Source organism: Phycodurus eques, chromosome 11 (genome assembly GCF_024500275.1).
Source record: "Phycodurus eques isolate BA_2022a chromosome 11, UOR_Pequ_1.1, whole genome shotgun sequence".
Classification (NCBI taxonomy): Eukaryota; Metazoa; Chordata; class Actinopteri; order Syngnathiformes; family Syngnathidae; genus Phycodurus; species Phycodurus eques.
Genome location: NC_084535.1, coordinates 14267999 through 14291894, shown reverse-complemented (window position 1 = coordinate 14291894; position 23896 = coordinate 14267999). Strand labels below are relative to the sequence as shown.

Sequence of the window (23896 nt, the reverse complement as noted above, 5' to 3'; positions counted from 1 at the left end):
GTTGTGGTTTGCTCTGAGGTTATGCATGGTAAAACTTGCTTATTTGCTGTTGTTGCTTTAGTGCATAATGAAATCAAAAATACCTCACACAGCTCATTTTAGAACTTCCATCCATCCATTTTCTGTACCGCTTATACTCACTAGGGTCGCGGGCGTGCTGGTGCCTATCCCAGCTATCTTTCGGCGAGAGGCGGGGTACACCCTGAACTGGTCGCCAGCCAATCGGATGGCACATATAAACAAACACCCATTTGCACTCACGGGCAATTTAGAGTCTTCAATCAACCTACCACGCATGTTTTGGGGATGTGGGAGGAAACCGGAGTACCCAGAGAAAACCCACGCAGGCACGGGGAGAACATGCAAACTCCACACAGACAAGGCCGGGATTTGAACACCAGTCCTCAGAACTGTGAGGCAGATGTGCTAACCAGTCGCCCACCGTGCTGCCCACTACAGAACACAAGTGCAAAAAAAAAAAAAATGATTAAAAACATTTAAAAATAAAAAGTTAGCATTAGCATGTTTTTTTGTTTGTTTGTTTTTTTGTTTAGATTTTTTTTCTATACTACAGAATGACGGTCATTAAATTTAGTCTGCTGGATTCAAGTCGTAATATTGTGCTTGTGTTTTTTTTTTTTTTTTTTTGCACTTTTATTTTTTTTAGAACACAAGTGCAAAAAAAAAATTTTCGCAGCAGAAAATACATCACTGATTAGAAAATACATCACTGTATGGTTAGATTCTTCAGGAGGTCATACAGTTGGATGTTAATAAAGTAATATGGTTTTTGATGCATCATAAAGTACCTCAGAAAAATATTGCAACTTGAATCCAGCAGACAAAATTTAATGACTGTCATTCGGTACTATAGAAAATAAACTCAAAACAAAAACAAGTTCCTGTGAACTTGGACGAATGTAGCTTTTTAACGGGGTGGACAGATGGATAGTCATCCATAACTAGATAAACAGATATATTGCTAGAGGGATAAATCCTGTAAGGTATCTTCCTATAACAGTTAGAAACTAATCTTATTAATAAGCCCTGATGAATAAAAAAAAGACGCCAGCCAACAGGCTCTCCAATAAATAATGAAGCATCTTTTGTTTACATCCATGACAGGAGAAGAAAATGACAGCCTCCCAGGTTTAAGAACATGATATGTTTTCTTAGCTGTCCAGCAGGTTTCATGGGGGATTTATGTGAAGTGGAAGTTAACGAATGTGGCTCATCTCCCTGCCACAACAGTGCAATTTGCCAAGATCTTATTAATCGCTACATCTGCCATTGTGGGTCAGGTAAGTCACTCACACATTGTGGAGGTTTGTCAGGTGATATCAAGCCGACGAGGCCATTCCGTCTGTTATATAAATCCTTTGTTACTCATCAAAAGGCTGCATCGTCTTACTGTGCCCCATTTTCCCATAGTGTACTTTGGCGTATGTAAAGCATTATAATACCTAAAGAGCCACTTAAGGCGAAATGAAAGGTTTACAATCATGCTTGTTTAGCTTCTGTTCTTCTGAACCTTCCAATGGTCTTCTGCCTTTCTCTGGGGAACGATTTAGTCATACTGTACGAAAATAAAGTGATAAATAGATGATACTGTTGTGCCTCATTAAAATTTGTGCATTGCTCATACTCTTAGTGAAAGCCCTTTCTTCTCTGTGCATAAGTGTGAACCCAAAAAGAAGAAAATCAATGCGGCAGCATCTGATTGATATTCACTTCAGAGGGTGGAAGTGGGAGAGCCAGGGCTCACCAGTGCACTCTGTGGGCTTTTGTTCCTGGCAGGTTGGACAGGCCTTCACTGTGAAGATGACATTAATGAGTGCCTTCCACAGCCCTGCAACCAGGGGATATGCGTTCAGAGTGATCCGGGCTACGGCTACACCTGTTTCTGTCGTCCTGGATTTGTGGTGAGGCTCCCCCACCTGTTTCTGCCTCTCCATTATTATTATTTTTAAAATAACCATTATCCTCCAGAACACTCAACTTCCTTGACAATCATCCGTATTATGAAGCGATAGCATTACTTCATTGTGTGATTAAATACTGATGCAGTACTGCATTGGCAATGAGTTCAAATGTCTGGCTTGGGTGGACCAGACTGATTTGGATCAGAACCAAATTAAGTCATGGGCTATGCAGTGTGAACATAGCCATGGTAAATTTGTCATCAAGACTGATATATTCTGAAACTAATAAACATATTGTAACTGAAATCGAAATATACTTCTCTATTGGCAGTATTATCATGTCATTTCTAATGTAATGTTCTCATGGTAATGATGAAAAAAATTATAATGAAATTAATGAGGGCGGGGCGGTGGGGCATGTAGTTAGTGGGTCTGCCTCACAGTCAAAAGATCTGGGCCTTTCTATAGAGAGGTACTTATTCTGTATGGAGTTTGCATATTCTACCTGTGCCTACTTTGATTTTTCCCAGGTACTATGCATCTCACATTCCAAATTCACATATGGTAATCTCTAAATTCTAAAGTTTATCATGAGGGTTTAAAATGTGAATTTCCAAGATTTCCATTGAATGGCCTATGAACGGTTAAACCTATTTAGCCCCACCCCTCCACAAAGGTTCATTCAAAATTGATGCAGTAGTTGTTGTGTAACTATGCTTACAAACAAATAAACGGCACTAACAACTTAACCTCATTAAATTACTATTCATGTATAAGCCTACATTTGCATAAATGCACATAAGTCAATATTACTTCTTTGACGTGAACTTTATTTTTCATACTGCTAATATTATGTACGGTTAGTGTTTCATTTCACACTCACGTCTACAGGCTGTTTATTCTGTGTACACAGGGGAGGAACTGTGAGCACAACTATGATGATTGCCTCTTAAATCCATGTCCAGAAGCATATTCCTGTGTAGATGGCATCAACAAGGTCACCTGCCTCCCTCCTGCAACGGATGCTGTTCCCTTGGAGACCGCACTCAAGAACATCACTCGCGGCTTTACACCACGTGTGAAAACACCAACACTTCGCCCATCGCCGAGAGCTGAGCAATCCACAGGTACAAAACCACAGTCCTCGTGTCCTATAGGCACACAACTGCTGCAGTGTCCTTATGCTGCTTTACAGATTGAAAGGTTTAATTCCAGACTCATATTTATGAAAGCTTGCATCACTATTTTTGCTCACTGTCTTCCAGATTCATGTGACGCTTGGCTTGATGCACTGTCTTATGGATATTTATTTATTTATTTGTGCAGCTGCAAAGAACAAACATTGAAAATGAGGAACCAGGTGTTCTGCAAATTGTCAGCCACAACACAGAGGATTCTAAACAAATCAATTATTTCCACATCCTTTCCATTAACTATTCTTGGTCACTGTAGAATGAGTGGAGTATTTCCCAATAAAATGTCATTCCTATTTTTTATTTTTTTTTTATTCAAAGAGCCTAGGGCCATAGACTTGTATTGAACCGGCGTACCCCTTGCCACCTGAGAAGTCTAGACACATTTTACCTACAATCAAATCCTCAATCGATGCTGCTAGAAAAATACCCTTATTCAAATTAAAAGATGTTGATTTAGTTAATGTTGTTGCTGTCTTAATAAGATTACAGTGTGCTATTAGACTATAATAGGATAATGATTATATGATGGTTTAGTTTATATTAGTGAAATGTACATCTATCTCTACCCCTCGTATTCGACACGGGCCCTAAAATCAACAAAGTCATCATCTTGGTAAGTAATAGCATCAGTAATGTGATTTTACAACTACCAACACGAAATAACTGAGGAATCTTACCATATATTAATATTATCCTCTTTTGGGGTCAATCAAAACTGAGCAAAATTAACTCCCATAGACACAAGTTTTGATCGATTTCCTGAATAAGATCTCTTTAGATTAACAGGTGCCTAATATAGTTTTGAGTGAGTGCACATGTACTTGGTGTATTTACGTACCTACTGTATGGTTTTCTAGCTTTCACACAAACAGCTGATAGAAATAAACATAATGGGAGGTTGTTTGATGGAACGTTTATGAGCGTGGGGTGGTCAGCTAAAGTATAAGGGTGGGGGGGCAAACTGGTTTTGTTGGGCATCCAAATGCTCCAAATCCAACCCCTTCCCTGTCGATGGATGAATTTGTTCGGAGAAATACTGTAACGGGAGGAACATTTCTAAACCACCCTCTACAACCCCCCACGCCCAACCCCACCGTCAAGCCCCCATCACCATTAGGTGTGGTACATAGGGGAACTTTAATTCACTTAAAACCAACATATAGGCACAAACATAATGTGCGAAGCCTGTGGTGAAAACAGTGAAGTGGACCAATGAAGCAAAGATGGAACTTCAAGACTGTTTAGACTGCACAGATTGGAGTGTCTTTAAAACTTCAACTGACAGCCTGGATGAATATACAGACAGTGTCACATCCTTTATCAGTTTCTGTGCAGATGTGTGTTTACCAACAAAGACTTTTCGCATGTTCAGTAACAACAATTCATTGTTCACTGCCAAACCTCAGCAACTTTGGCAGGCTAAAGAGGAAGCATATCAAAGTGGGGACAGAGCCCTGTACACATGGGCTAGAAACCAGATGACAAAATAAATTAACATCGCAAAGAGAAACTGCAGAAAAGTTGGAAAAACAGTTTACTGCTAACAATTCTAAGTCGGTCTGGCGTGGTTTACAATCGCTAACCAGCTGCAAGCAACCATCCCCCCAAGTGGAGAACAATAAAGAACTGCCTGACGACTTGAACACCTTCGACTGCAGATTTGAAAAGGACACTTTCAGAACCCACACCCACCCAGTCGCACCGCCGACCACCATCACACCTCTGACTTCTGCGTTGACCATCCATGAACAGGATGTGAGATCTATCTTTAAACAACAAAAGATCAACAAGGCGGTGGGCCCAGACCTTGTGTCCCCATCCTGCCTCAAAGTCTGTGCGGACCAGCTCGCTCCAGTCTTCACACAGATCTTCAATAGATCTCTGGAACTGTGTGAAGTACCATCCTGTTTCAAACGCTCCACCATCATCCCAGACCCCAAGAAACCTGCAATCTCGGGTCTGAATGACATCTGTGGTCATGAAATCCTTTGAACACCACCTCAAGAGCATCACAGGGCCTCTGCTGGACCCCCTGCAGTTTGTCTACCAAGCAAACAGGTATTTGAATGACACAGTCAACATGGGACTGCACTTCATCGTAGAACACTTCGACGGCGCGGGGACATAAGCGAGGATCCTGTTTGTGGACTTCAGCTCTGCGTTCAACACCATCATCCGCAAACTCCTCTCCTGCAAGCTTTTCCAGCTCAGTGTCTCGCCTGCCATCTGCTAGTGGATTTGCAACTTCCTGATGGGCAGGACTCAGCATATGAGGCTGGAGGACACCACCCTATCCACACGCACCATCAGCACCATGGTGCCCCAAGCTTGTGTCCTCTCTCAGCTGCACTTCTCTCTCTTCATGAACAACTCCACTTCAACACACCCGGCTGTCAAGCTCCTGAAGTTTGAAAACGACACCGCAGTCATCGGCCTCTTCAAAGACGGTGACGAGTCTGCGTATCGACAGGAATTTTAATGGCTGGAGCGGTGCTGTGGCCAATACAACCTGGAGCTGAACATGCTCAAGACTGTAGAGATGATTGTGGACTTAAGGAACCATCCTTCAACACAGCTGCCCCTTACACTGTCCATCTGCACTGTGTCAACCATCGAGACCTTCAGGTTCCTGAAAATTAGTCTCTCAGGACCTGAAGTGGGAGACCAATATCAACTCCATCCTCAAAAAGGCCCAGCAAAGGATGTACTTCCTGTGGCTTCTGAGGAAGCACAGCCTGTCACAGGAGCTGTTGAGGCAGTTCTACACAGCAGTCATCAGATCAGTCCTGTATTCATTCATCACAGTCTGGTTTCGTGCTGCCATAAAAAAAGGACAAACTCCGACTACAACGGACAATCAAAACTGCTGAAAAAATTCTCGGTACCCCCCTGCAAACCCTTGAGGACTTGCACGCTGCCAGAACTAAGACAAGAGCACGCAAAATCTATTTGCACAATTGTCTCTGTCCCAGACTATTGCATTACTAATCACTTTAAACTGTTTAAATTTCTTGAAGACACAATTGTCACTGTACCAGATTATTGCTCTTTTAGTCGATTCAAACTGCTCTCAATTGCTAGAGGACTCTGCATCATTTGCACAATCGTCATTGTATCAGCATTACCACGTTACTGGTAACCTTTCATTGCTCACTGACTCTTCATAGTGTGTTTTTATGTTTTTTTTGTCTCAAAAGTATTTTTTGTCATAATGGCTGTCTGTAGTCGTACGAGAGCGGCTCCAACTACCGGAGACAAATTATTTGTGTTTTTTACATACTTGGCAAATAAAAATGATTCTGATTCTGATAATGAGTGGAAGGATCTCGTGTTAAGATGATTAGAAAACTTGAAAGCGGAAGGTCGTCTTGAACTGCACTCTGAGAGAGAGAGGAGGCAGATTGTTTCTTCTTGACGGATGAGGTCTGCCTTAGCTTTGAAACTGTTCAACAAAGCACCAGAGCAGTTAAACAGACGTATTGAACACAAGGCGAACTTGAACCAATTCAGTGTGACACATTGAAATTCACTCTTGGCCAAACATAATGGAGTCTTCCCAGCTGCACCTGATCCATTCTTGGGCCTCGGTGAGGTACGGTTAGTACAGAGGTTACATGTGTTGAGTCTAGAAAGACGAGCATTCATAAGATCTCCTATACAGACAACTTCATAATGATAGTGAATTAGTTTTAAGGTTTAAGGATATGGAAATCTGCTGGTTTATCTAACTAGGTCACAATCTAAAAGAAAGCAGTGCCCTCGGTGCTGCTTGAAATAGACTCAGATTATGTTTCCTTAACCGCAGTCTGCTTCACAATGTGTTTGGAAGACAAAAGAAACGCACACGTCAAAAGGAATTTAAACAGATACAGTGACTTGGATTCACACTCTTGAACACAGCAAACCTTATTTTTCAGACCAATATCGTCCTTTTCCTTTGGTACCATCACTGTGCACACAGTGCTGCACTCCGCAGTTTGAGAGATAATGGGGATCTCAAAGGCCAATACAGGGAAGCTGACTGCCGTTAAGGCACGCTGACTTTCTTCTTCCTTGTACAGCTGCACAAAATGACAGTTAGAAGATCCAACACAAGAGCGGTAGCAAGCATCCCACTTTTATGAAGACTATTATTCTCTGATTGATTGGTTACAGATGTTTTAATTCAACAATATATTTATTATGGAGTTGTAGTTCCAATGCTCTAGAACGTCCCTGCCAATGTTTCTAACATTTTGGTGATTTAACTACTTAGAACGCACTAGTAGTGTAGTGGTACATATTGGTGCCCTTCATTTTGATGGTGGGGTTTCAATTTCGGGCCAGTGCCCTGATAAAAATGGGTGAATTCCGTCAGGAAGGGCTGCTGCATGGATAGAATAAAATAGGTGGGTTGCATCAGGAAGGGCATCCAAGGTAAAAAAAATTATGCCAAACAAATCATATGAGTGACTTGTTGTGGCGACCCTTGATGGGACAAGTCGAAAATCGCAGCAAGAAAAAGAAAATTAATTTCAATGCAGGTCTACATAACTCTATACGACAAGCAAAAATAACAAGCATACAGTATTGTTCATGGTTCTTTTTTCTTTTCAACAATATATATTTTTCATCTTCCATGTATTTCAAATACTTCCGTTCCCTCTGTCTGGAAATGCGTTTATTGTAGAACCTTCACTATAATATTGCATTTTGTTTGCATTTAAAATTGTTTTTTGTTTTCATTCACAACTTTGCCAGTGAGTCACGGTTACGCTTGCCTTTGAATTACTTTGAATGACGGACAGCCTGAAGGAACTCCTCTGAATTATGAGTAATATTTATTATTTAAATCCATCCACCCATCCATTTTCTGTTCCGCTTCTCCTCACTAGGGTCGCGGGCGTGCTGGAACATATCCAGCTATCTTCGGGCGAGAGGCGGGGTACACCCTGAACTGGTCGCCAGCCAATCGCAGGGCACATATAAATAAATAACCATTCGCGCTCACATTCACACCTATGGGCAATTTAGAGTCTTCAATCAACCTACCACGCATGTTTTTGGGATGTGGGAGGAAACCAGAGTGCCCGGAGAAAACCCATGCAGGCACAGGGAGAACATGCAAACTCCACAGAGGCCTCAGAACTGCGAGGCAGACGTGCCAACCAGTGCTGCCTTATTTAAATCCATTCAATAAAAATATAAATAGACAGGTGTGAAGTCCAAGAGCGGCACGGTGGCCGACTCGTTAGAGCGTCAGCCTCACAGGTCTGAGGACCCGGGTTCAATCCCCGGCCCCGCCTGTCTGGAGTTTGCATGTTCTCCCCGTGCCTGCGTGGGTTTTCTCCGGGCACTCCGGTTTCCTCCCACATCCCAAAAACATGCATTAATTGGAGACTCTAAATTGCCCGTAGGGATGACTGTGAGTGCGAATGGTTGTTTGTTTCTATGTGCCCTGCGATTGGCTGGCAACCAGTTCAGGGTGTACCCCGCCTCCTGCCCGATAACAGCTGGGATAGGCTCCAGCACGCCCGTGACCCTAGTGAGGAGAAGCGGCTCAGAAAATGGATGGATGAAGTCCAAGAATAGAATTACAAAGAAAAAAGAACTGTTACAATAAGGATGCAGTTTTCCGGCAGGCTTCTTCTGAACAAGAGATTTTGTTTCTGCAAATGTTGGAGGTAAAAGAATGCCCTTTTACCTTCCCTCAAGGCTCAGAAATTGCAAGAGTCCAAGAATGGTTTCCCGCAGTAAATCAGGGATGAAACAAGACTTGCACCCTGGGTTTTTAAAATAAATGGCACATAAAGTCAATATCAATTAAAAGTCATCAGGCAAGGTCTAGCCTTGTAAAAATGTATCTCAAGCTCACATCTTACTAAACTTATACTGGATGTTTTGTTTTTTTCACAGTGGAATCGCTTGCGTTTTAACCTGTCTGACATTCACTCACTGACACGTCGCATACTCCACCTTCATGACTTACATGAATATGTGACATATCAATTCTTTCACCTTCTATATGGATGGTTATTAGGACAGGATGCATTTAGGCTGACTCAGAAAGATTTATATTTCCACTGAGAAAACCTTTTATTCTTTTAAAAGAAGAAAAGGCCGACAGTCGAGATAAACTCCATGGTCAGCAATACATTATCCATTGTGCTTTAAACCTGTAAATATAACCGCGCTCATAGTTTGCATTAGCAAGTTTTCAAAAAAGTATGCTTTTCAGCAGTATTGTGACCTAGTGGTTAAGACGTCTGCCACAATTCTAAGGTTGAGGGTTCGAATCTCAGCTCCATCCTTCCAGTAGGGAGTTTGCATGTTCTCCTCATAGGAGAACATGCAAACTAAACTATTGTTTTGACTCTGTCTTCTTCCTCCCACATTTCAAAAACATGTTAGGTTGACTTGAAATTGTCCATATGTGTGAATGGGAGTGTGTATGATTGATTGTCTTTATGTGCCCAGTGATAGGCTGGCGACCAGACCAAGTTGAACTCCTGCCTCTCAACCAAATCAGCCTGGATAGGCTCTAGCTCACCCGCAACCCTGATGAGTACAACCCGTATGCAAAATGGATGTACGCTCTCCATTAGATACTTCGGCACTATATAATCATATCTAATATATGCAGGGGCCAGATTAATGCACAGGCTAAAGTTTATGTCCCTACGTACACTGCAATTCTCCCATATGGCCATGAAAATATAACACTCATTGAATACGAAAGAACGGCACGTTGGCCGACTGGTTAGAGCGTCAGCCTTACAGTTCTGAGGACCCGGGTTCAATCACCGGCCCCGCCTGTGTGGAGTTTGCATGTTCTCCCCGTGCCTGCGTGGGTTTTCTCCGGGAACTCCGGTTTCCTCCCACATCCCAAAAAACATGCATAAATTGGATACTCTAAATTGCCGTAGGTGTGACTGTGACTGTGACTGTGATTGTGAGTGCGAATGGTTGTCTGTTTGTATGTGCCCTGCCATTGGCTGGCAATGTGCCCTGCGATTGGCTGGCAACCAGTTCAGAGTGTACCCCGCCTCCTGCCTCTCGCCGAAGATAGCTGGGATAGGCACCAGCACGCTCGCGACCCGAGTGAGGATAAGCGGCTCAGAAAATGGATGGATGGATTGAATACGAAAGAGAGTAATGCTGTTGTGGACAAAAAAACCAAAAAAACTAACTAATACTGTATTTCATCAGTGCCTTACTATCGATCAAAAATTTTGAACTCAAGAGATGAACAAAATATGCACATCATCAGGGAGAGAAAATTCTATGTTAAATCTTTTCCGCAAGTCAAATTAGAGGTAATGAACAATGAAGCAAAACAAATTACAATGACTTCATATGATGGAAGCTCATACTATGTACATACATCTAAAGCCTGGTAGAGATTTTATACATCTTGTTTTGTCTTGAATGTGAGAGACCCAGACGTGATGAGGGAAAAAAAAAATCGCCATGTGTTGTTGTTACTGCTGTTATTGCATATGGTTCTTTAAATGACCATCACAGCTGCTTCCCGGACGCTTAAGTAACCCCATGCGCCACTGTGTGTCACAAACTGTGTGTGTTTTCTGTGTCCATAAGTGTGATGGGTTAAATGCAGAAGAAACATTTTGTGTCCATGTGTTCACGACAATGAAAGATTCTTCTTCTTCTTTTTCCTTGGTCTATAGGGTCTTTAGAGTCATTTTCATATAATTTGATCACTAACGGTAAAAACACTTGGACACGCCACCTCCGCTTGCTCTTGTATTCTTGTGCTGCTAAGCAAATCTGTGGCTCCATAGGCCTCGCTGGATAGCATTCGGAGGCTCGTAAATGCTTGGGTAGTCGGTGATAAAATACACAGTAGTAAGTGAATCGTAAGTGCTGACGATCATATGGTAATTCTCTGTGGATATTATTTTTACTATTTTTGGAAGAATTTTGGTCAAAATATCCTTAACGGTCGCTAGCCAATCCAGCCAATTAGCCACACCTCCGCCTCGGCTCACACTGCCTCCACTGCTACCCCGTCGGCTTGTGCTACTAAGTGAGTTCTCAGTGAGTTTGCTGCTCCATAGGTCACTGGTTCTTAACAACAGACGCTCTAACCAGTCGTCCACCGTTCCGTCTGTTTCTTACTAAAATACCGAAATTGCATATTGTCTTCACTTTTAATACAAGCATTTTTTTGTTGTTAATCCTCCATTCAAAATAAACTGAGTAATAGTTGAACAAACAACTTTTTACTGGCTTGTAATTTCTAAAGTAGAAATCCATACATTTTTTGTTTATATGTAATAATATGTGATGATCATACATTTATATGGGTTTACAGTCATATGATCCTCTGAGAGAAACCATAACTACGATGTGGCCTGTGACAAAAGTGATTTTGAGACCCCTGGATTAGGGGATGTCATCAATCATTGCCAACTGTGGGCCTGTGAAGCCCTTTGAGACTCGTTTGTAATTAAGGGCTAGACAAAGTAACTTGACTATAAATATTTAAAACGTATTGACTATGTGCATAGCAGTTTTAAAACCACAAAAAAAACATTATTGTTGTATTAATAATGTCTCTCAAAACTGGGGGTTATTCTCTTGTAGAACATGAAGGTGTTCCTACTGTTGTGACTAGTGAATGTATACAAATATAAGAAAACTAAATAAACAAAACCTGGAGCTAGCTGTTAATGAGGCACGAGAGTGCCTTCTTGCAGTAGTCTCATACTGCATCAAAGACTACATCAGACTAAACATACTTTAAAATGAATGAAAAGCTTAGTCTCTGAGGGGTAATTTTACATCATCAGCATTGGCAACTCGTATTGTCAGAGGTGAAGAACACAGCGCTGCATTTTTGCGGTGTTGGTTTATCCTCATTAATTCACAGATCACAGTACGTATGCTCCTCTTTTTTGTCAACGATTTTTCCGCAGGGTATTGGTCCTATAGCTTTCCAGTCCAAATAGGGTATTTAGGTAAACTTGCTTGCCAAATACCCTGAGGATCAAGCTGTCAGATCAAAAGTGCTTGCCAGCCTAGTAGGACTTGACGTGTAACAAATATTGATAGAGGTCTCACTTGTGCTTGCTCAATTAATCATGGCAACAACTTAAAAGGAGCTCAGCTGATTTCTCTAGTGTAAGGAATGTTTTCTTTTTTTCTATTTTATTTTCCCCTTCTCCCCACATAAGAATAGATAGAGCATGGGACAGGTGCATCCACATATGCTTTTCATTTTAACACACTCCCTGCTTTGACTTCACAGTAACAGATTGCACCGTTACTTTCAAATGAGAACTACTGTATGGTGAGCATGAGCACCCCTAATACAAGTCCGTGCCTGTCGCTTAAGTTGGTCTGCGTCACTACGCCCAATAAGCTTGCGGGTAGGGATACTTTAACAGGAGCGTCCCATAATATCCTATTCTCACGGCTGATACAAGACAAGTTATTCCGCTATAAAACTCGGCATGTAATAAAAGTGCATGACTACATTCAGGTTTTCTCTCCTGTTATTGTGCCATCTGCATGCTTCACAGCTTTCCCAGCGAATAAAATGATTTTCCGTTTGCCTCAACAGTGAGCATAAAGGTGGAATTTGGAGAATTCTTTACAGTTCTTTTCATATAAAAGCAATCTACTCATCCTTCCTTGCTCAAGTTTTGTGCATTATCTCTTACTCTGTCTTTCAGCTGTATTCTATTTCTGTTGCCAAGGTTATTTGATGGATACAGGTTACGGTTACCTTTTATGCCGCAACAAAGCTGTGGCAAGTGACTCAGAGGAATACAAATAGGAAGTGCAAGTCTGTCTCGCATCTTCTCAGCTAGACATGGAAGCTGTTCCATGATGTTTGTCAAGGTGATGTTCTATAAGATCACCCAGAGCATCTGCCTTTCTGTGGTGGAAGTGCGTGAAAAGTATGATTTCTCTAGTCAGGGATCATTAGTGGATCTCTGCGGAATTTACAGTGAAGATGCAGGAACCTTTCCCGTCATTTCACCTTCTATTTTTGTATCCCACTAGATTCAAAGTATGCCCAGTATTTTGGAAATTCTTACCTGGAGTTTGGATGGATTGACCTGAGCACCATCAACAACATCACTGTGAGATTTCAGACTCAAGCAGACCAAGGAACTATTATTTATGTGGGCCAAGGACCAGCTAAGAGAAATTTCATTGTCATGGAACTCTTTGTCATGGATGGGATGCTACAGGTAAAACTTTAAGATGATGACCGCTTGTATATGGAATACATCAACACATGCATTTAAGGCATTCTTTTACATGGAATGCAGGTGTTAATTTTGTGTCAATGAGTGTACTATTCATAATTCATAGAGAATGTCCTCACATCCACAGTTTCTCTTCTCACTATTTTATTTTAGTATGTCTTTTCCTGCAATAAAGAGGATGATGTTGCATGGATTAACACACAAATTCATGTTGATGATGGCAATGTACACATTGTCAATATCAGGTACGTTCTTTTGAAATTAATTCCAGCACATTGTGAGGGATTATCACATTGCAGAATATCTTGTGTTCAGGGGTGTTAATTTCAATTTAGAGTTCTGACTTGGGGTTGCTTATAAACACATCTGCCTTTGGCAATAATATTACATTTAATGAGAAAGAAGCAGCCTATTCGTATCGTAAGCTTCTTAGCTTTAAGTAACACACAAAATATGCTCAAATAGTATTAGCACCTCAGGTGGTATTAACTTCCCATCCCTAGTTATCCACTCGTGTCAAGTGTTAAAGCATTTGTTCAAAATAATGACTGTAAAGTAAAAACAAAGGGGACATAACAGAACTGGAACACGTGGCACAACGACGCTATTAAAAATGCATTAGTGTGCAACGGGAATGCTTTATTGGCCGTTCTTAAGTCTTAATTTTTAGCTTTTCATTATGAAAAGATTAGCAATCAAGAGCCAAGCACAAAATCAATGTTTAAATGATTTAAAGTGAGGCTGCAAATTCGTTGAGAAATTGTTCTTGAGTCTTAGCGCAAACTTACTACAACTTCTCAATAATATTGCTAATTCCACAAGACTAATAACAATTTTGGCTGGCCCTTACCAATTATATTCTTTCATTTTTAATTGTATGTGTTCATTTTGCATTAACTGTGACATTTTTCACGAAGGACCAAAACATGGAAACTAGGACTAGTGGCTGGTGATTTGCTGATTTTAAATGGCCTTCAGCAAGGCACATAACCCACAACTGTGGTGAAAACAAACAAGAAAAAAAATAATAAAAACATATTTTCATACAATAGCATGGCTGCCTCTCAGCATTAATTTCTTTACGTAATAAAAGTGAAAAAAGAATTGGATTTCTTTTTCGCTATTTTGAGTTGTTGTTCCGACACGCCTCTTATTCTCATTCACATACTGTATACCACAGTAGTAAAGATGTTAAAGAGGAATCGCGCCTGGTAAAAAAAAAAATGCTCGATGATATTGTTCACTGATTTCAGGGTTGCTGTGCAATGACAAAGAAGCAGCGAATTACTTTTTGTACATTGGAGAGATGAGTCCAAGTGTAGTGCCTTTATTAAAAACAGCAACATTATTCTCTTTTCTTTTTGAGCATTACTTCCATAGTAGATTAAAGAAAAGCAAAGGAGAAATTAAAAAAATAAATATATATTTTTTAAATAACCCTGAAAAGAAACACATAAGTCATATGATACTAGTAGTTATCAAACAAAAATAATAATAATGAACTTGGAGCAAGATGGCAGGGTTGACCCCTCCCCTCCCAATACCCCCTGAAGAGACCAGCTCTGGCCTAAATGTGTAAGTGCATACGGATCGGCCTATCAGATTAAAGGGCCACAAGGCTCCACCCCCTTTTTTCGGTGCAAGAAAAATACAACTGCACTGAGAATCCATCATAATGTTCTGTGCTGAACCCTTGGAGACATTGTGAGCTGTCATAACTAGAGGGTCAGGAGCATGGAAAAATGGTTGCCGGTGTCACAAAGCAAATACTTTGTAATTGTCTGATAGCGGACTCGGTCCATCCTTGTCTGATTTGACCCAGAGCTACAACACCATGGTCATCCTCACCGCCAAACTCATTATAGACTTTTAATATATCTTCCCGTCAAAGACACTTTTCAATATGTTAAATAGAGACCTGGTGGGGCTGGCTTCTCAAGGACAGTGTGCACACTGCCCTCTGGCTGCTGGCCAGGCCGCTCTGGCAGACTGCTTCTAAATTAACCGGCATTCCATGCAAGCAAGCGCTTGAGTAAGGACTTATGCAGCTTGAAGTAGGTGCCCCGAGTATTTAGCCAGCATACGCAACAGTTTGCAAATTGAAGGCTTAACAAATCAACCTATATTGATGCGTGGACCTCTTTACTTGCACTCGGGTTCCAAGAGGTATCAGGAGGCGGGGGGTAAAATCTGTGGCCTGAATACCTTCAAGCTGCTAATGGTTAGTGCTGAATCTGAACTGATATAATTATTTTATCTTCTCCGTAGTTTCAAGGGGACATTTAGTTTTTGAGAGCAACAGATAGTTGTTGGGTGCTTCTGAAATAGTGAGACCATACTGAAGGAGAGAGCTTGAGAAAAGACAAACCAGTTGGTAGAATTAAAGCAATTGTTACTATTCCATGAGAACCTGGTTTGTAACTGTAAATGTAAAACAAAACAAAAAAAGCAAAATCACTGGATGTTGTATATGTATATTGTATGTTAAATCTACATAACCCTGTTAAAATAACATTTTATAATGTAAAAAAGAAAAAACGAAAAGTTGAATGAGACAAAGACCAAAATGAATTTCCGAACTTGTCCCACTGTGAACTATAACCTGTAACGCTAACCTAATTAAAAACAAGCGGGAATCTCTTAGGGAAGAGAATACAATTCAACTATAAAACAAAGTGGCTGCATAAGTATGCACAACCACTTACTATAATTGGGGTTTTGGGTGTGTACAGACCTGACCAGCCACATTCAAAATCATATTGATTAGTAATCAGTACACACCTGCCATCATGATTGAGATAAACCCCCAAATAAAGTTCTACTGTTCTTGTAGGATATTTCTTAGCTGTAACATACAGTATACTTCATGGTCCACTGAGAGCTTCAAAGCATCATTTGGACGTCATTATTAAAAGGGACAGCATTTAATATACAGTGCAACGGAACGCCGTGAAGACAGTTATCATTAAGTGGAGAAGTACACTATTCCCAAAAATTAGGGATATTCGACTTTGGGGTAAAATTTTAGGATGAACCCAAAATGCACTATAACCTTTACAGATTAATTTAACTTGACGTTCTCTAACGTTTGAATGTACATTGCATGTCACACCGTTTAATGTTTCTGAACTTTTTGCACAACTTGGTGTTCTCCAACAAAGCAAAATTCCCAACATGTGTTTGATCCATGAATCGTCCGATAAATTTCCTTGTTCAATTAGAATTGGTATTTTAACAGTCGTCATCATCATGCTTGTCACATTTTTAGATCATGAGACCAACAGTACCTCACCATTGCAAGTCTTCTTAAAGGCTTCGGGATCTTCTCAGACTGATTGGACCCCTGAGCTTAAAGTGTCATAAAGTGTCTTCAGCAGGTTGTTACAGAAATATAAAGAGACTGGAAGAGTCACAGAAAGGCATAGAAGTGTACATCATTAGATTTTGTGTGTGTATGTGTGTGTAAGTGGCTGTGTTTGTGTGCGTATGTGTGTGTGTGTGTGCGTGTGTGAAAATGTTCAGCATCTTATTGGAGAACTGTTGTCCAAAAAATTAAACATTTAAGACATTAGCATTCAAAATTTTAGAGGTCAAATTACGTTCACTTGTAAAGGGTATAGTGCATTTTAGCTTCATCCTGAAATTTCACCCAAAACTTGAATATCCCTGCCTTTTTGTGAATAGTCTATGTGGAAACAGTTTGTGCCAAAGTTTCCGATATCACAAACAAATACGTACAATATGCAAATTTCCTGTCAATATTTCACAAAGCTTGTGGTAAGGTAAAACAATGTGTACATTTGAATCAGAATTATACATAGCCGAATAAATTTTTGCACCCTATTTCAACCTAAAACTATTGTTGAGACTCTGTAAATTTTACCTTTATTGACAATCATCTGCAATAATAATTCAGTTATTTACCCAAGGTTGTCAACGAGGATCTGCTCTTATCTTCACCATCTTGTTAGTCATTTCTCATCTTCAAAACAAAGGCTCGGTGGGGTCCTAAGCAGAATTACGTGTTTGGAAGGACATAGGGTAGACTTACAAGGGTATCATCGTGACCGTCTCCATAATTGCCCTTATGTTTCTCACTTCTTGTTAGACAACACCTGGCTCCTTGTGAGGCTGAAATAGCTCTTTCCGGTCATGAGAGAATCAAAAGTGCAGCAAGTAATTACAGGTTGGGACACATGATACAAAGAACAAACCATATCTTCACAGGCGGTCTGCCACAACAATACTTGGCCATTCAGGTAAGATTTCATAAGCTCTCATCATGTTTCTCCAAGAAAGGGTCTTTGAAAAACCAATGAATACATCACTGTTCATTGAAGAAAATATTAAGATGCAAATTTAACTCTCTCATTTAAAATTAGATTTTATTACTGCTTGATGAAAGCAACATATTTCTGTTCACTAAATATTATACACTGGCTTCTGTAAAAGCATTACCGGTAATCCCTAAATGGCTGGAAAATATGGCAAACATGTATTGGACAAAAGGAGCACAATAATTAGATGGGGGGGGGGGGGGGAAATCTAAATCTACACTTTTTTTTTTTTGGGTGACAGAGCCAAAATGTGAGAATGATTGAAAAATCTTATTAATGGCTAAAAAATGAATTCCTATCTGTCGTGCCATCACTTCTGAAGGAATGAATGCAATTGAACAGTGTATACTCTTGCAAGTACATCACAATAAAGAGTTTATGTTGGGATATAAACTGTTGAAAAGAAATCTATATTTTTCTTCTTTAGAGAGCAAAGCCTTTCTACAACTTTACTGGCTGCATTGAAATCATTGAATTTAATCAAGTCAGGGGGTTGTACACATCTGATGCCATCACCAGCAGCAACATAGGTGCATGCAGGTAAAGGATTTCCACACATCACTTGTTGTCTCTTAATAAGCCATCTCTAAAGCAGAGCAAGAAAGTAAGTTTTGAATTAGTATGAATTTTCTAAGTTTGATCATGTTGCTGTTATAATTAATTGTTGATTTTATTACATTTTAGTATATATTTGAGTGATATTGGATGGATTGAAGTTGTTGTTGTTTTTTTAAGACATCATATACTTTGCCTGCTGACCATCATGAATGACTCAGTTTTCATTTAACTGACCAACAGTGTGAACACAACCCCATCTCCTGCTCAAGCACCAAAACACTCCCAGCATGAAACTTGTGGTGATGGTGTTTGCCTCAATGGGGGAACATGTCATGAGCTGCAACAACCTGGCAAAGAAGCGCCTTCCTGCCTCTGCCCGCTTCATTTTACTGGAACATTTTGTGAGAAAGGTGTTGTACTGTATTTTATTTTTCTTGTTGTTGTGAGCTGAGACTGTTTCCCACTTTGCACACTCAAGTTAAAAAAGAAAAAAAAAGCCTGTAAAGCTCCTCTATTGTGACCTCCGCAGTGGTATGTATGTTCAAGAGGCAGCCCACAAGTAATGCTGGTTAATATATGCTGAGCCTCTTTGGGAAATAGGTTTCACATTGAGGCAGAATAGAGTCCACTGTATTAGGAATTTTGAGTGGTGTGAATTATTCAGGACATGATTAATGAAATGAAAGATCCATATAATCAGCTTGAACCATTCCTGAATGAGAATGCGACCTTGCGGCGCTTGGTCAATTCTGTGCAAACTCTCACCCCTGTCCAAATGATTATTTTTACGACATGCTTTACTGGACAAGTTTTAAAAAAGTAGAAAAACAAAAATGCACAAAACATCCACAACAAAAGAACGATTCTGCCTTTACAAAAAAAAAAAAAAAAGATTCATACCAACACAGCAATAATCTTATAGGATCCCCTAGTTCTGTAACTTTAATGACAATTATTTTATCTACATTAAGAGTGAAACATAAAAATATGTGAGCAATTCTTATACAACGTAAAACTTCCGTTTTCTCACATGGCCATAAAGGAGATTCTTGCTTAGCCAACAAATTCTCAGACCCATGAAGTCTCCCTTTAAAGATCAGCAGTGGGACTTCAGATTAATTTCTGCTGACTTTGTACGAACTGTCCCTCCTCAAAAGCATTCCATGCAGTCTGTCAGGTTTAACGCAGTCCAATCTCATATGAGCACTCATCCATTGCTGTGCTTTGCAGCCGCTGATTGCGATGGCCTGTAGAAGAAGTCCATGGGCTGTTTACATGCTGACAAAGCCTTTGCACGTGTCGCCATAGCAGCTTTGCTCGCCGACAACCTTGTCCTCACATCCCGTTAAATTAAGTGATAGCCACAAGAGAAGAAGAAACAAAGTCATCTCTGCTCTACGTTGTTTATCCAGATGTCATCTCTGCATGGAACAAATAACATTGACTTGTTTGTCTTCGAAATGAAATGCTGACTTGCATCCTGTAACCCTTGCATGCTTATATCCAGGGCACACATGCATAGGCTGCTTACATTATTGTAAAATAAAACTGATATCAATAACATACATACGATGTGCCGACACATATGCTTGCCTCTGTGAAGGCATAGTCATGTAAAATGTATTTATGCATTGATATCTGGTTTCATTGCCAAATCTGTCCTATTTATTTGTTAAAAGCCTTACAGCAGCATGTGGGCGCGCAAATCCACAACTGCTCCAAGTAGGCACCCAATTTACATGTTTTTTAATATTTATTTGCAGTGTCTGTTTCACATGGTATTCGAAATACTGTGACAAACACAAAATGTACTCTAAAAAAATGTACAGTATATGTTTTTTTGTTACTATAGCAGTCCTATGCTGGTGGTTGTGTTGCCTCTGATTCCACAAAATGGCAAAACCAGTACAGTAGCTAAAGTTAAATTATGACTATTTTTAGTGCTATATCTTTGTTTTCAACTCTTTTATTTATTTTTTGTTTTGGAGAATTGATTTTCCCCCACAATACATGCTGGTGCATATCAATAAATTAGAACATTGTGTATGTACACCTTAATTTATTTCAGTGGTTCAATTGAAAAAGTAAAACTCATTTTTCTATAGATTCACTCCACACATATTGAAGTATTTCATGAATTTTTTTTAATTATAGTTTACAGCTAACAAAAACAGATTTACCATCTTAAGAAATGTAAATATGAGAAACAATAAAAGTGATTTTTAATACAGAAATTAGGTAGAAATGCAGCCTTCTGAAAAGTATTTTCGTATTTGTTTAATGAATCTACGTGTATATTTAGTTTCACTTTTTGTATTGAATTACTGAAATGAAGTAAATTTGCTACAATACTCTTATTTCTTGAAACACACCTTTAAATGGTGATTGTATACAGCAACATTTCCCAAATGTTGTATGGCCTTCAACATCCCAATTAAGATGGCACTCTCCCTGTCCTACACACACAGTCAAATCAAACTCCATTTCATCTTCGGTAATCATGAAAACATGATCACTAGATGCAATAAAATAAATGTACAAAATAGCTGCCACAAGCTTGGCGCACTTAGCGAGATTGCTGATTCTATATATGAAGTACATATTAGCGACCTTCTTTTAACTGTTCATTTTTTTAGAAATAACATTTTACAGTGGAATTGCTCATAGTAAACAGTTTTGTAAAAAAAAAAAAAAAAAAAAAAACATTTTTCGTGTAATTATTATACCAAACCTCCATTACACTTTTAATCTAGTGCACCTGCTAGATGGCTCTGTGCGGCCATTTTGGAAACCCTGGTATACAGCATTAGGTCATGAAAGAGAAACGTATGCTTACTGCTCTTTCACATTTAGCCACTTGATCAGTTCACGAGACTGAGCTGAGCTGGGGCTATTTTGTTGCAATAAGTTATTTGTGTCTAACTATGAATGATGATTAAGTCCCCTTGAATAATTAGTCAGAAGACTGAAATGGTTAGTCAATTCCTCAGATGTTCACAATCCTCTTATCTTTGCTTGTCTGTTGCCACTCTGGATGTTGCTCGTCTTATTCTGGCTGCAAAAAAAGACACAAAAACTTGTAATATCTTTGGTGATACCAAGTATGGCAAATTTCCTTCTCACTTAGAAACACAGGCAATTACGAAACAAAATCCTTGACAGACAATTTGGATAAAGGCCTATCTGTTAGAATGTTACAGAACATTTTCACCATTATTGAGTCAAATCAATTGAATATTTTTAAAAAAACTGTATAATACTGCAAAATATTAATCAAGTAGAACCTTGAAATTTGAATTTGACCAGAATTTGGGCATAAATGTCTTAAAAGTTGCCCAAAAATTTTATCTTCATATGTGAGATCACTGAAAATGTCAGCATATCATGCAGAACTTCAGCATACCGCACAAAAGTTTAACACTGCACGTTTGTTTTCTCTTTGCCTTTTTGCAATACCTACTCCAAAACAAGGATCAGCTTGAAATGCTACCGGAGCTCTCGTTTTTCCCAAATAAACCTATTGTTTAGAATTCTTTTGGTAACCATTTGGTGCTGCCTCCTGCTAGCTGTCAGAATGAATCCAGATTTAAGAGGCCCCTGACTGGAATGCTTTTCACACCTGAAATGTCTACTTGTTTTTTTTTTTGTTTTTTTTTAAGTCTGCGGTTCTTGGAAGATGACGCAAGAACAAAAAGACATGCCCTACATATTTTGGAAATAGGTTACATTAATGCATGACACAGAATAGCACAAGGTACCATACACTTTGAAAAAAAACCTCCTGATGAGGTAGAACTTTTTGAAAAGACATAAATGGGACAAACCTGCAATCACCTTTCATGTGAATGATCCATTCTCAGCCAACATCCTACATCAGACCTTCAGATATTCAAGAAATAAGGACATAAGGTAATGAGCCGTAGAAGGAGGTCATAATCAATACAGACTGAATAATTTCCTGCCTCAGTGATTTTGTCTTTTATGACTACATCTTTCCCTCAAAGCCATTTAGTCCCCAACTAATCCTGTGATCACGTAGCTTGCAATGGACTACTTGCAGAGTTGACACAATGTCTTTGGAAGATCTAGGACCATCCAACTCATCTTTGAAGAAACAATTTATCATATCTTAAAACTCTGACTGGAATGACCGTATTCTTCGCTATTTTGATTTGAAACGTTAAGTCATCCACAAAGCATCGGCCTGAGATACAGCACAGACCTGCAGGGTGCCGACATTAGACCGCCAGACTTAGACATCACAAATGTTATGCGGAAATAAAATCCCCAACAAAGGAGCCTGCTTTGCAGTTGCTTTGGATTGTCACTTCATGTATTAAAAAGGGGAAAACATCATAAAAGTGACTCATTTGTTTGCCAGACTGTCTAATAAGCACCTGACAGTTTTGAACACGCTTTCAACACCGCTGATTCATACTGTAGTCCAGAGTTGAATGGCATTAACATTCTTAATTGTATAGGCAAGTATTAAAAAAGACAAACTAAATAAATAAACATAAATTGTGCAGCCGTGCAAACATATTTATTTCAGTTATTTCATAATGAATTAAGCAGACTGTCATCTGTGTGATTTGGTTCATTGTCATTGAAAAAGAGATTTCATTTTTTAATTTTAAAGCACATGAGCCATTAAGAAATAGTTCTGTAGTTTTGGTGGGATTACCTAAGTTGTTCTTGCCCTATTTTTTTAACATAAAAATGTCACTGTTATATCATACGCTGTCCATCCATCCATCCATCCATTTTCTGAGCCGCTTCTCCTCACTAGGGTCGCGGGCGTGCTGGAGCCTATCCCAGCTGTCATCAGGCAGGAGGCGGGGTACACCCTGAACTGGTTGCCAGCCAATCGCAGGGCACATACAAACAAACAACCATTCGCACTCACATGCACACCTACGGGCAATTTAGAGTCTCCAATTCATGCATGTTTTGGGATGTGGGAGGAAACCGGAGTGCCCGGAGAAAACCCACGCAGGCACGGGGAGAACATGCAAACTCCACACAGGCGGGGCCGGGGATTGAACCCCGCTCCTCAGAACTGTGAGGCTGACGCTCTAACCAGTCGGTCACCGTGCCGCCATCATACGCTGTCATCTAAAACAATAAAATAAAATGCAAAAAAATGTGTGTTGTGTCAGACACTGCGGTTACAACTCCCTGAGCTGAAGCTGGCCATTTTGTAATCTCTTATCATGCTTTCAAGCACCTCACCACAATGTCACCGCTGTCTTGTGGAGCTGATGACCGAGTGGGGACCTCCTTCAGCTCGCCTTCAAGTCATAGCCTTCGTCATCCAGGGGCAAATAACAACTCATGTAGCCTTAACAGAACAGAGCATTGCTGACTGCTAATTGGCAAACTGTCAGCGCATGCAGAGACCTGTCAACTTCACTGGAGGTCGGTTAAAGAACATCTGCTGGCCACAGCATTAGGTACACCAGACCTATCAAATGACATCTGTGTTGAAAAAAAAAAATCATCTTGGTTTGTTATTGTGGTTGCAGTCTGCACTGCATGTATACAATGGGGAAACCAAACAGCCACTGAAAAGGCGCATCTCACAACATTGTCAAGGCTCAGCTGTCTTCCTGCACCTCAAAGAGAAATAAAACACTCTTTTGAGGACAAAAATGTAGCTATTC

At 39.9% G+C, this 23896-nt stretch overlaps 1 protein-coding gene across 10 annotated transcripts in view; it reads left to right on the top strand.

Moving 5' to 3' along the window:
• Nucleotides 1–23896, top strand: part of eys (eyes shut homolog) — a 259849-nt gene that overhangs the window by 163932 nt on the left and 72021 nt on the right. For 9 of the 10 annotated variants that reach the window (XM_061690335.1, XM_061690334.1, XM_061690329.1 and 6 more), the window contains 8 exons: nt 1177–1301; nt 1798–1922; nt 2836–3049; nt 13130–13320; nt 13492–13583; nt 17447–17597; nt 18103–18215; nt 18474–18643. In XM_061690335.1, coding sequence (XP_061546319.1) covers nt 1177–1301; nt 1798–1922; nt 2836–3049; nt 13130–13320; nt 13492–13583; nt 17447–17597; nt 18103–18215; nt 18474–18643 — 1181 coding nt within the window. The remainder of the gene's footprint in view (nt 1–1176; nt 1302–1797; nt 1923–2835; nt 3050–13129; nt 13321–13491; nt 13584–17446; nt 17598–18102; nt 18216–18473; nt 18644–23896) is intronic. The other variant, XM_061690333.1, reaches the window with a different exon arrangement.